Below are 13881 nucleotides of genomic sequence, written 5' to 3'. Positions count from 1 at the left end.
TAGCTCAGAGGGGTTAAGACAGAATCAGAAACTAACTTCCCCATGGTATAGCCAGAGACTACCACACAATTTTTTATTCACATTTGGGAACTGAGCTTTTCTAGATCAATTATTAGCAAAAATAATTACCTGAACATTTCATCAACAATTCTGAATATGGCAGGGTGGCAGGCTGCTTCAGGCTGTAAAGGAAGAGACCGAAAGAAAGTAAAATATCAGAAGCATTTCACTGATAACATACGACTGGTTATTATCAGGGAGATGAGTTGTCTAGAACTGCTGGTGTCTAGAAAATGGGCATATTCCTTTGGCTTAGAAAACAACAACAACCCTGAGTGCATGGAAAAAGCCGTGCATTACAAACATAAACTGGTTCTCTAGGAGCAAAGAGATTATGGGCAAGCTTTATTTCCTCTTTATACTCCTGTTTGTTCCACATTTTCTCCAAAAGACCAATATGATCCAGAGAAAGAATCAATAAATATCACGGGAAATTTAAAAACACCTTTTGCCAGCATGCTGCAGTAAAGGCAGAACCTGCTTGTGTTGCTAGTTTTACACCTGCCCATGTGCTGACCACCCCCCATGGCCCAGGAGTGCCCCAAGGTCAGGTATGGGCTGGCTGTCTTTTTCATTCCTCCTTATTAGGCAATGACTACATAGTTATTTAGAATTATTATTGAGGAAAACAGTGACCACTACAATTCTCGACTAAATAATATCACACCTTAGTACACTATGAATTTAGCAGCTTAAATTATTTAGGATGAAAAAAGGGCTAATGAAAATAAAATATAGATACCATCATCTTGAATAAGAAAAGTAATTTATTCTGTGAATATTTTTGTGACGGTTTTGATGATTTCAATCTGCAGAAGTTGAGCTACTGTGGCCTAGATGGGGCTTCAGTGGGCTTGACCCAAGTTCCCTATCTTTTCAGCCAGGCTCAAAGCCTAAGATTAAGCCAGATGAAAATGACATTTGTGGGACACCTGGGTGGCTCAGTAGGTTAAAGAACTGCCTTAGGCTCAGGTCATGATCCCAGGGTCCTGCGATCAAGTCCCACATCGGGCTCCTTGCTCAGCAGAGAGGCTACTTCTCTCTCTGCCTGCAGCTTCCCATGCTTGCGCTCTTTCTCTCTGTGTCTCTCTGACAAATAAATAAATAAAATCTTTAAAAAAAAAAAAAAAAGAAAATGCCATTTGTGTTCTGAAACAGATTTTACAGTAGCCTCCAAATGTGAGTGGATTAAGCTCTACAAGGGACATTTCTTTGAGTCCTACCGCACTTGATATGACCAGCTCTGGTAAACATTTCTGCATAGCCCCCTCAACAAGAAAAGAAGAAGAAAGTATGTACTTTGCCTCACAAGTTTTCTGAGCCACGCTGAATAAAGAATGGAGCCTATCTCCATAGATTTTCTTTTCCACTCTCCAGTCTGCGCTGGCCTTTTGAATTGTAACATTGAACGTGTGCCATCTAGTGTTCAGATTCTGCCACTACAGGCTGTCGCAGCCGGCTCCAGTTAAGAACACTGCCACTTGTTGAAAGGTTGGGAAGATTTCTTTTTAATTACTGGAAGAGAGAGATGTGTGCTTTGCAAGTTACAAATTGCTACTCTTTAAGTAGAGTAACTCACATTCCCTAATCCTTCATTGATGTGCATTTTTATCAAAAAAAAAAAAAAAACCTAAAAATTCTCATAGGTAAATTCATTATGTACTCAAGAAATAATCTGGCAGGACCATGGTTGAACAGAAGGGAAGCAAATTATTTTTTGGCTTTGATCTCAGGCAAGTCAGTTACCCTCCCTATGTCTCAGAACCACTGTAAATAATAACAGTGATTAAGAGGTCACCGGATAAATGCCCAGAAAATATAAAATGTTTCTACGTATTCATAATGGAAAAATCAAACAAGAAGGGAAAAGCAAACTATAAAATTTTTAACTTTCATAGATGGACAATATGCCTGAATAAGTGTTTAAGACCAAATAACACTTTCACATGCCCACAAGCAGACAGACACACAGAGACTGAAAATGCATTGATAGAAAACCAAAATTGGAAATGGTAAAATAGAACCATTCCTTTTGCTCCAAATGGTCTAACTAATTCAGTGTCACCATGTAAATTTGATGCTAGTAGAAAATCACTCAGTCCTAATTACAGGGGGGTGCCTGGGTGGCTCAGTGGGTTAAGCGTCTACCTTTGGCTCAGGACACGTCCCGGGATCAAGCCCTGCATTGGGCTCCCTGCTCAGCGGGGTATCTCTCCCTCTGCCCCTCACCCTGCTCATGCTCTCTCTCAAATAAATAAAATCTTAAAAAATACTAATTACAGGGATTTCTAAGTGGTCAACGAAAAGAAAATCCAATGGGTAGAACAGGCTGCCATGAAAATAAAGGGGTAGAAGCAAGAACGTACTCAGTTTGTTAAGAGAAGACTAGAGTTTGGACATACTTTTATTTTATGCAGTGTTCTCTATCAAAACCGCTCAATCCAATGTTTTAAATGTCTCCAGAATATGTGGAACCGCCTGCTTTCTCCATGCCAATGGACTCTCTGCTTAGATTTCCTTCTGTCTAAATATTTCAGACTTTTGTTTGCTCTCAGCCTGTTTCTACAACCCATTTTAGCTTTTTACAACAGGTAAGATGCCAGGAGGCAGGAGAACCTTGCTGAAACAGCAGTGGCAGAGATTTTGATTTAAAAACCAGTCTTCCTTGCTGCCCCAGAGCTGTGAAAGGCTCTTTCTCATTCACCGCCTTTACTGACTGTTTTTAAAATGAGGCTCTTTACACTTTCCGAGCACATAATTTCAGGGTCAGTGAGTCCCCTCATGAAGCCTGGAGTGCTCACAGGCCAGGCATGTGTCCCAGTGACATCAAATCACAAAAGCAAACTTAAGCTGCTTCTCTTTTTTCTTTTCTTTTTTAAGATTTTATTTATTTATTTATTTGAGAGAGAGAGAGACAGCCATCAAGAGAGGGAACACAAGCAGGGGGAGTGGGAGAGGAAGCAGCAGGTTCCCAGTGGAGGAGCCTGACGTGGGGCTCGATCCCAGAACGCCCAGATCACGCCCTGAGCCGAAGGCAGATGCTTAACAACTGAGCCACCCAGGCGCCCCTTAAGCTGCTTTTCTTATCAAGAGAATCCTCCAAATAGAATTAAAGTCTTAATATGCTTCTTTGGAAGCCATAAATTCCCCGCCCCCAAATCTTGACAGCAGCCTTGTGAGGGAAGAGCCAAACATTTAACCACTCTGTGCCCTGTCTTATTCGTAGAACGGGACCTACAGTAACCCACCACAGGCCACTCTGCAACCCAGAGCCTCGAACCCTAGCTCTAAAGCCCTACAATCTGGGCGATTATCTTTCCTGTAAAAATGAGGGAAAGAACAACTATCTTGGGTTCCACCTGTTTGTTTTTCTCCATCCTACCAAAATCTGTTCCTTCTCAAGCTCTGCCCTTCTCCATCTGGCCTAACGATTTCCATGCACAGATTATTTCAAGTCTAGGGAAACTATGTCACCAAGAGGCCATCAATAACACACGTTTTGCCCTTCTCCTCTCCCCTCACACCTCCCCCAATCCTTTCACTGAATGTCAGAGGATGAACAGAAGATGATGATGGAGAGCTCCGGATTCTGGCTTCCTTTTCTTATGGACCAGATTGTTCTGTTGGGTTGCATCCCCTTCCCATCTCCCACAGCTACCCAGAAATGCATCGTTTATCTCCTCTCTGCCTAGGACAGCCCATTCCCAGCCCTCAACAAAACGAGGGAAGACAAAGTCAACACAGAAGAAATGTGCAGTGGCCGTGTGTTCTCGGCCTGTGCTGTGGGGGAAAGGTGAGGGAGAGGCCAACTGTACAAATAACAACCATACACACTCTCTGCCCTTGATGCCTAATCTGTTATTTTCATCTCAATTCATCAAGGATTATTACAAGCCACTTGTCACTTGAAAGAGGCCTGAGAACATGGAAGAACAGGATTCTCATGGAAGAAATCTTTCCTCTTTTCTATCATTTTCTGATTCCTTGTGTGTGCTCGATTGAGTATGGGGAGGCGGGGAAGAAGAGAGAGAGTAAAAACCAGACAGGGAAATTGTACTATGATTTGAGGTAATTCACAGACAGAAGTGAATGCCTCATAGAAAAAAGGGCAGTGAGGAAACAGAAAAGTTCTCAAGCCTTTTCCACTTATCATCCCTCACACATATTTTTATCCAAAAAAGATAGAGGGAAATTGGAGATAAGAGATAAGATGAAGTTCAGGAAGCCTGGAACAGATTCTCTTTCACGGTCTGTTTTAAAATAGTTAAATATTTTACTTAGGAATGGTCATTCTCTTCAAGAAGAAATGGCTGGTGAGAAGCTTGCCCTCTAGGCCCAGCCCACTTCTCTGAACCCCTGACCGGTGTGGTAGCCCCTGTGGTGATATATGTATAGAATTAAAGGGTGACTATATTTATCAGAAAATAACTTTCTTCTTTTAAAAAAGGGATTCTCTAGAAGATTCATTCCAATAGTAAACTCTTTTATGGAGTCCAGAAACAATTTGGTTTTTTAAGATATCGACTTATATGAAACCTCCATATCTATCGTGTAAAGTAAAGCACTTTTATTAATGTGTATGTTTTATTACATCATTTTCTTCTTTTCTCCTTTCAGAATGCTAAATATAAGACTGTAAATATCCCTTTTACATTTCAGGACCTATTTTGTTTCAAAACATTTAAGTTTCTTTCAACAAATTTGAGCTTGGAAAAATTATTCTTTTTAATCTTTACCAGATGTTGTTTATACTACAAGCAATTTTTTTTCAGTACTCCATAATGCAGTTATTGTATAATTAGTGATAAATGTATCATTTCTGGCCTTAAAAGAAAAACAACAACTTAAGCACCAAATGTACTTTTGTATTTTAAATTTACCCGTGCTCTCCAAGAGCATTTAAGACATAGGGGATGTCAGCTCTGGATGCAGAACAAGATCCCCCAAACCTGAAGTTCTTTCTAGCCTCACCCAGTGGCCTCCGTCCAGTGAGCGTGTGCAGCCTGAGCAGGAAGATAGTTCCTCAGTTTCCTGCTGCTTCTTGGCTCAGTAACGAAGTGGCCCTGAAACCCCAGGTCGAACACTGAACTCTATTTGTTTTTTCTCTCTCCCTTCATTTGACTGGCTGGTTGCAAAGTCCTGCACCCCCAACAGTAATATTCCCCAGCACTTGCACTCTGGACCTCCTTCTTTACAGAGATGACACTTGGAGTGGGGGAGGGTGTGTGTGTGTGTGTGTGTGTGTGTGTGTGTGTCTGGTGCCCCCGAGAGGTCGATGCTGGGAAGTGCAACTACTGTCCCAGATGCAGATTCTTGACCTTTTTGCTACAAGCATAAGCCACTACCACGCTTTCCTATTTGACCACTGCTAAATTACATGCACCACATTAAAGAGCTCAAAAAAAGAAATGCTTAAAAGACTGCTAATGAAAAAGCAGGAAAAGAAAACCCTAGAACATTAGTAAGAAGTTATTCAAGCACTGAAAACTGACATCATCTGGGATGTGGAGTTAATTCTTCAGTATAATCTTTTATTAAAGGGGAACTGTGCTTGGAAAGTGTGTAAAGGAAGTTTTTCTTTTTGAAGTGGCTACAATTGCTCTTTGGAGAATGAAGACAAGAACACATCCTATCTCACATCAGGGAGGACACTGAAGTATCTGCATGTTTTTTATTCTTAAGCTCTTATTAAATTAAGAATTAACTCTTCCCCCGCCCCAAGCTTTACCGAGGTATACTTGACAAGATAAAGAAATGATTTTAATTGAGCTATAAAGACTTTCAGGTAGGAGGGAATATGAGGAGTATTTTCTGATTCAAAATCTAAATAAACAAAAACAAAATGAATCCCGTCTCCCTTTCCCCTTTCCTCCCCGCTCTCTCCTGGGTAAAATATCTGTAAAGTGAAGGAGCAGCTTCTCTGGACCCAGCTGGAGGGGCAGGCAGCATGCAGGGTCAGCCAAGGAATGAGTGAATGAAAGGGCATGGGAACCAGGGTACATCCCAGCCCTGGCATGCAGCAGGGCAGCCAAGCACAGCGCCACCGTGCCACCCACCCAGCACTTCTCATTCAAATGTGGAATAGAAACAATAGCCTTCTGGGCTCCACAGACAGAACTGTAACTGGAAAACATAACATCCTTCTGATTCTGGTCAGCCTTGGGAAACCAAACAGTGTCAAAAAAAAAAAAAAATGCAGAATTAGCAAGTGGCTTTCACTGCTTTGGTGACATCGGTTTTTAAGGTAAGTCTGAAGCTATGGATTACAGTCTTGCAGTGTGTGTTCTGTCAAGGAAAACACAAGACTATCTGCTTTGAAAAGTTTCAGTCTGCAGAGTAAATGATAAGCTGAGGCTAATACTGCAATTTATTTAGGAGGCACCAGATGTGGCAGGTAGCCATGAACGTGGGGGCAGTTCAGCCCATGGAAGCCAAAGGGAGAGTCTCAAAAGTAAGCAGGTTTTGAAATTTTGTTTTTATTTTATTTTTAAGATTTTATTTATTTATTTGTCAGAGAGAGCGAGGGAGCGTGCATGCACACAAGCAGGGGAGCAGCAGGCAGAGGAGAAGCAGGCTGCTACTGAGCAAGGAGCCTGATGCGGGGACTCAATCCCAGGACCCTGGGATCATGACCTGAGCCAAAGGAAGACGCTTAAATGACTGAGCCACCCAGGTGTCCCTTGTTTTTATTTTAGAACTCAAAAAGATATACATACATTTAGAATTCAGGTAATATTAGATCAGTGCCTTATTACTTAGTCTTAACAGAAAATACCAGGCTTTACAATCTACACATTTAATGCAATCCCTACCAAAATACTAATAGCATTTTTCACAGAGCTAGAACAAACAATTCTAAAATTTGTATGGAAAAACAAAAGACCCGGATAGCCAAAGCAATCTTGAAAAAGCAAAGCAATGCTGGAGGCATCACAATACTGGACTGCAAGTTATATTACAAAGCTGTATTAATCAAAACAGTATGGTACTGGCACAAAAGGAGACACAAAGATCAGTGGGACAGAACTGAAAATCCAGAAAATCCAGAAATAAACCCACAATTATATGGTCAATTACTCCTCAACAAGGCAGGAAAGAATATCCAGTGGGAAAAAGACAGTTTCTTTAACAAATGGTGTTAGGAAGACAGGACAGCAACATGCAAAAGAATGAAACTGGACCACTTTCTTACACTATTACAAAAGTAAATTGAAAAAGGATTAAAGACCTAAATGTGAGACCTGAAACCATAAAAATTCTAGAAGAGAACACAGGCAGTAACTTTTTTGACTTCGACTGTAGCAACTTCTTTCTAGATATGAAACTTCTTTCTAGATATGTCTCCTGAGGCAAGGAAAATAAAAGCAAAAATAAACAATTGGGACTACATCAAAATAGAAAGCTTCTGCACAGCAAAGGGAACAGTGAACAAAATGAAAAGGCAAACTACAGAATGGAAAAAGATATTTGCAAATGCCATATCCAATAAAGGGTTAGCATCCAAAATAAAAAAGCACTTATGAAACTTAATACCCCCCAAAACAAATTATCTAATTAAAATGGGCAGAAGACATGAACAGACATTTCTCCAAAGACGACATCCAGATGGGCAACAGACACATGAAAAGATGCTTATCATCACTCATCATTAGAGAAATGCAAATCAAAATCACAATGAGACATCACCTCACACCTGTTACAATGGCTAAAATCAACAACACAAGAAACAACAGGTGTTGGCAAGGATGTGGAGAAAAAGGAACCCTTGTGCACTGTTGGTGGGAATGCAAACTGGTGCAGTCACTCTGGAAAACAGTATGGAGGTTCCTCAAAAAGTTAAAAATAGAACTACTGTATGATCCAGCAATCACACTACTGGGTATTTACTCAAAGAATACAAGAACACTAATTCAAGGGCCACCTGGCTGGCTCAGTTGGGAGAGTGTACGACTTTTGACCTTAGCGTTTTAAGTTCAAGCCCCATGTTGGGTGTAGAGATTACTTACATAAATAAATATTTTTTTAATAAATAATTTTTTTTAAAAGAGCACTAATTCAGAGGGATACACGCACCGCTATGTCTATAACAGCATTATTTACAATAGCCAAACTATGGAAGCAGCCCAAGCGTCCACTGATTGATGAATGGATAAAGATGTGGGATCTACATACAACGGAGTATCATTCAACCTTAAAAAAGAATGAAATCTTGCCGTTTGCAACAACATGGATGGAGCTAGAGAGTATAATCCTAAGCAAAATAAGCCAGTCAGAGAAAGACAAATACCATATAAATTCACTCACACGTGGAATTTAAGAAACAACTAATGAGCAAAGGGAAAGAGACAAACTAAGAAACAGACTCTTAGCTATAGAGAACAAACTGATGGTTGGTTACCAGAGGGGAGCTGGGTGTGGGAAGGCGTGAAATAGGGGATGGAGATTAAGAGGGCACTTGTCATGATGAGCACAGGTGTTGTATGGAGTGTTGTATCGCTATATTGTATACCTGAAATTAATATAATATCGTATGTTAACTACTTGGAATTAAAAAAAAAAAAACTACAAAAGGAAGAAGGAAGAAGAAGAAGACCAACACCAGGCTTTCAAGTCCCCGAGAGGCCAAAGTACATTTGGGGAGATCATTTCCCTTTGTACAACCTGTACCACACTTTTATCTTTTGTTTTTGCAACATCTTGTAACTTTAGAATTTCCAGGGCTATTTCTGGACAGTCCCAAGAGATGGAAACATAATTAACAGTGCTCCATATAAAATACAAGTTACGTAGACCATCACACTTTAATTACTCTCAGAATCCAACTCTAATGTAATAGGCATCAAGTTTCTTCTGGAGGAAAACACAGCAGGCCCTTGCTATCTGAGTCTTTGAGATCTCTCTGATACTTCTGCACAGCCTTGTCACTGCACCAAGATCTGTGCTGCGATCAATGAATCAGATGATGCAATTAGGAAGCAGGCTCTTCAGGTTACCCTTGTAATCACTCAGTCACGTCACAGGCATATTCCAGCCTGCCTGGTTTTCTGGCACTGTAGACCCAGGATGCCTAAGGAGAGCGGCCCACGCCAATCAGGGGCTTGCAGCTCTCTACTGTAATTACCTCCTTGAACCATAAGGCATAGAGAGGTCACATCCTGTCAATGCCACAATAAATTAAACCAAATAACACCCTCTGGAATTCTCCTTTAACCATAATGGAAGCTCCGAATCCTTACACACGAGCCTAATAAATACTTCTGTAGATCAACGAATTTGGAAGCTGTCTGGTTGGGGGACATTAAACTATAAAAGGGGAGGGGCTATGTAGTGCAGTGTTCAGTGGGGGTGCCTGCCTCCTGGCTCTCACATGCTGCTCGCTGAAGCAGTCTCAAGCCCGAAGGCTACAGGTAAAAAGGACATGGGGGAGGGTCAGAGAAGAATCGCAAGAACAAAGAAAGGCTCCAGAATCAAACCAACTCAGAAAAGCCAATGGAACTGGACTTTCTCTACAAGACCTAAAGAAAATTAATAAGGACCCTGAAAGCAATAATGTCCCTGATAAAGGGCTAGGGAAAATTAAATTATATCACATACATTTAAGTTAGAAATAGAGATTTTCCTGATAATAAAGGTAATGTTTAGAATGGGCTGCCAGGGACTTCTAAAAGCCTTTGTTCAGTTTGAATTTTACTGTAACTATTTTTACGTAAGGTGCATTCTTATTTCTCACCTTACTATGCAACTCTTTTAAATGGTGAGGTCAAGTAGTAATTTTCCTAAAAACAGAAAACCTCTTGTGCTCTCTCAGTCTTTTGTATCTATCTTCGTTCCTTCCTTTTTGTCCTGTCAAACACTGTAAACTTCCAAATCAACTGGGTTCACTTTGTGCCACTTAGCTGGCAGGTACACGGCTCCTGGTGACTGCAGCACCATCCACAGCCGCCTGGGAGGAGCCAGAGCGTGAAGGCCGACAAGAGCCTGTGGAGTAAGGGAGAAGGCCTGGCAGTCCCAGGGAGAACTGGTAGGGACCTCAAAGGAACAATGGGACAGAAGAAGAAAGCAACAGATTCAATTAGGATTCCCTAACTGAGCCTCCAATTTGAAAGAGAAAGAAAACAGAAAGTTACAACTGAATTAAAAAAAAAAAAACAGGTGTCTGAGAGGTGGTGTTGTGTGAACTCAGCCAACCTCAGAGTTCCCCCCTTTCCAATTCTCAGCTCAAGTGGGGAGGTGAACATTCTCTCCTGCCCAGTTTTCCTAGCCCCCAACTGAAGATCTGACCATTCACCATCTCTGAACTAATTTTCTCCACCTGTACAATAGGAAGAAAATCTCAGTGGCCAGTGTTCCCCAGGTTACGAAAGCTAATGAGAAAACATGTTAGAAACCACTGAGGTTCTCGTAAAACAGATGCCCAGGGAGCTACCTCCCGCAGTTTTTTGATTTGTTTTTTCAGGGTGCATTGGTCTTTATTCCTGCTCTTTCAAAAATGCACATAAATTCCACAGAGTTGCCTCCCACGAAGGGAAAACACCCTCACCGGTCAGGTTCTGAGGACTGCCTGTGAGTCCTGCCATCTGACCCTCGTTTAGGAAATGAAGCCAGTCCATTTGACCCACGGAGCCACCGAATTCCTGTCCTGAGAAGTCCCAAGTACAAGGGAGGGCAGGCGAGCCACCACATGGAGGGAGGGTTCAAGGCTAGAAGGCTTACACCAAAAGAAACCTTTTAGAATTCTAAGTTGTTTTAACCTTTCTTTCAGGTTTTTGTTTTATACCTCCTCTCATTTGTAAGGTCTTCATTTTTTAAAACGTACTTTTCATGTGGAAATAAGAAATACTGTTTTAAAAGTGTGCCTTCATATCAATTCTCCTGAGTAGGGCACTATAAGGGGCACTGATCCAGTAAATCTCACACCTCTCCCCGTTTTCAAGACATGCTCCAACTATGCAGAAAAGCCCCCTATGCTGGGTATTTCTATAACAAAATGCAGACACACAATTATTTTAAAAGGTGCCAACTGCTCTCTTGTTTACCTTTCCCCTTGCTTTGACAAAAAGAGATGATACCCAGCATCCTCTTTAAGGATTTTTCTCTTCATTAAAGCCCAGCACGTACCAGTAATGAATCTTTCAAAAAGCATTCGATCCTTCTCAGGAAATTTCTCTCACTGGAGATTAGCTTTTCAAAAAGATGCAGTGTTGCTTTTTCAAGGCTGGGAAGGTGCCGAAGCCAGAGGCAGACTACAGCTGACGTGGGGAGTGAAATCTTCTTCCTTTTAGCAAAAATAACATTTTAAACAGAAATGGGTTACTAAGAAAATAAGATTGAGGGGGATCACAATGCAGTAATGAGTCCAGTTTGTGGATCTTCTTTTCATCATTGTCGAACAGCAGTTAATATTTACAGTAATCAATGAATATTTACCAAGTGTCCGTTTGCAAAATAATGTGAATCTGCTTCCAATTCAACTCAAGAAATTAGAGAAATGCCCAAAGAAAGAAATGCTTTCCAAAAGGAAAAACAAGCAGTAGTGATGGAAGTGTTAGTGATGGAAGATTAGTGATAAAGAGGAAGAAGGCCTTGAAGTATATAGTCCCAAATTTTAGAAATAGTTATGTTTGACAGTACATTGTAAGGATTTAAACTAGGTAATTAGACCTGGGTTTGAGTCCCAGAGCCACCACCGACTAACTCGATGGCCTTGGGAAAGTTACTTAACAGCTAAACCTCAATGTACTCATCTGTAAGTGGGCCTACCTCCCTCACTGTGTTCTCAGGAGGTTCAGATGCAATAATAATAACACATGTACGGAGATTAGCACAATGCTTGACATCTCGTAAATATTCAGTGACTGTATTTGTGAATCTGTTGCTTGAAAGTTAAATGTTTTCCTTTAGTAATAATTTCAAAATCGGTGGTTATGGCCTGGTTAGATCCATTGCTGATCCCTACCATGATACTCTATGGGCCCCAAATATTTTGTGTAGTTGTTTCCACAGGAGAATGTATGTGGAGGTTCCTCCTGAGTCAGGTCAGCCAATCAGGGGTTCTACCTCCTCTCCTGGGAGGTAGCATGAGGGGGACACCTAATTCTGAGCCACTGGTGGCTCTGGGACAGCAGTAGGGCTGTCCCCACAGGGCCCTGTCTATGAACACTGGGTCTGTTTTGGCCTGGTGAGACTTCTTTCAGCCCAGCTTTTCCAAGGCCTCCCTCCCTCTTCACCTGTGGCACCACAGACAGCAGAGTGCTTTCCAGGTTCTGCCAAAGATGTTTACGGCCTTTACTAAGAAAAACAAAAGCTGAGGGTACAAAGGCTACCTATTACCCAGAAACCCCTTCAAGCCTTTCCCTTCACCACTGCTTCTGGGCCATTTCTCTGCAGGAGCTGGCGTGGAGCCCAGAGCATGGGTGCAGGAGCAGGAAATGAATAGGCGGAGTCACAGTGCAATTTCTCGTGATTTCTCTTTTTTCTTCTCCCTCAGCATAACTCCTGTAGACCTTTGTCCTGGATTAACTCTGGGGCAAGGCTAAACAAAGCTGAAGAGTTAGAAGGACTCTCACAGAAGCAGGCAGAGTACAGGACAAAGGGCAAGAGGGAGGCCCCCCGCTGACCCTCTTTCTCATCTCACATTCTCACCCTGAGCGGCAACTCTTCTGGGAAGTCTTGCAGGACCCCTTTCCTTCACCTCCCCACACCTGGCAAAGAAGAACTGCCACGGTGGCCCCCCTCCTGCACCACCTGGCACATCTGGGAGCCACGCTATGGATGTCCTCTCTTGTGCCGCTGTGCTTTGGGATGCAATTCCCATGCCATCTCCCCTATCATCCTGGATGGCAAGGAGCTGGTGGGCATCCATGCAAGGAAGAGGAGCACTTCCTGTGTGGCATTCAAAGTGCCAGGTGTAGGCCAAGCAATTGGGAACAAAACAGACCTAGTCTGTACCCCTAGCACTTGGGGCCCAGTGGAGGTACACATACACATACCAAACTGAGAAAAAGGCAATGAAGGAAAAGAGAGTAACAGAAGGGGCCCGATTCAGTTTGGGTGGTCAGGATGGCCTCTCCAGCAGAGTTGAGATTAGCTAGGTGAAGAGTAGCCAGAAGGGCATTCCAGCAGAGGGAATGGCAGCCCTGATGGTACTGAGACAGGGAAGAGCAAGGTAAGAAGGAGAGAGAAACCCCAGACAGCGAAGGTGAGGTGGCCTGTAAGGCTTTGGGATTCTACTCAGTGATTATGCTGGTCCAAAGGACTTTACACAGAGGAGTGCCAGGATGCGGTTTACAGTCAAAGATCAGTCCGGCTGCAGCAGGGAGAACCAAGTGTGGGCCTAGAATGGGTGTGGGGAGCCCAGGGGAGCCGGTGCTGGCATGACCTGGGCAGCAGTGGAGGAGTGAAGGGGACCGCCATGTACTTCAGCAGTAACATCAAGAGGAACTGGCAATGAATCTGATGAGAGGTAGTGAAGGTGAGGTAGGAATCAAGGCTGCCCAGGTTTCTTGAGCAACTGAGTGGGAAAGAAGGAAAGATAAGATCTGTGAAGGATTTACTAAGAGCTCGTTTTGGGTGTATGAATTTAGAATGTCTGAGGTGTCCTCAAAAAGAGGGATAAAATAGGTCCTTGAATATCCAAGCTGGAAGTTCTAGGGAGAGGCCTGGGCTAAAGATCTACATTAAGGAACCATCAGCCAGCATGGTGCAGCATGAGAGTGGAGAACTCCAAGGGAGAGAGGTCTGTGGGGAGAGAAGAGGGCCCAGGTGTGTGCCCTGAGCAGTGCCAACAGGCAGAGAAAGACGAGGAGCTGCAGATGGAGGAGG

General features: G+C 42.6%; 1 protein-coding gene across 8 annotated transcripts in view; it reads right to left on the bottom strand.

The window, feature by feature from the left end:
• FANCC (FA complementation group C) overlaps positions 1 to 13881 on the bottom strand; it is a 265947-nt gene that overhangs the window by 36830 nt on the left and 215236 nt on the right. For all 8 annotated transcript variants that reach the window (XM_040620151.1, XM_040620150.1, XM_040620149.1 and 5 more), the window contains 2 exons: positions 11179 to 11335; positions 130 to 182 (listed from right to left, as the gene is read on the bottom strand). In XM_040620151.1, the coding sequence (XP_040476085.1) occupies positions 130 to 182; positions 11179 to 11335 (210 nt within the window). The remainder of the gene's footprint in view (positions 1 to 129; positions 183 to 11178; positions 11336 to 13881) is intronic.

The sequence above is a fragment of the Ursus maritimus genome, unplaced genomic scaffold, assembly GCF_017311325.1.
Source record: "Ursus maritimus isolate PB19 unplaced genomic scaffold, ASM1731132v1 scaffold_34, whole genome shotgun sequence".
Taxonomy (NCBI): domain Eukaryota; kingdom Metazoa; phylum Chordata; class Mammalia; order Carnivora; family Ursidae; genus Ursus; species Ursus maritimus.
The sequence above is the reverse complement of the archived record's forward strand: the minus strand, read 5'-3'. Positions and strand labels throughout refer to the sequence as shown.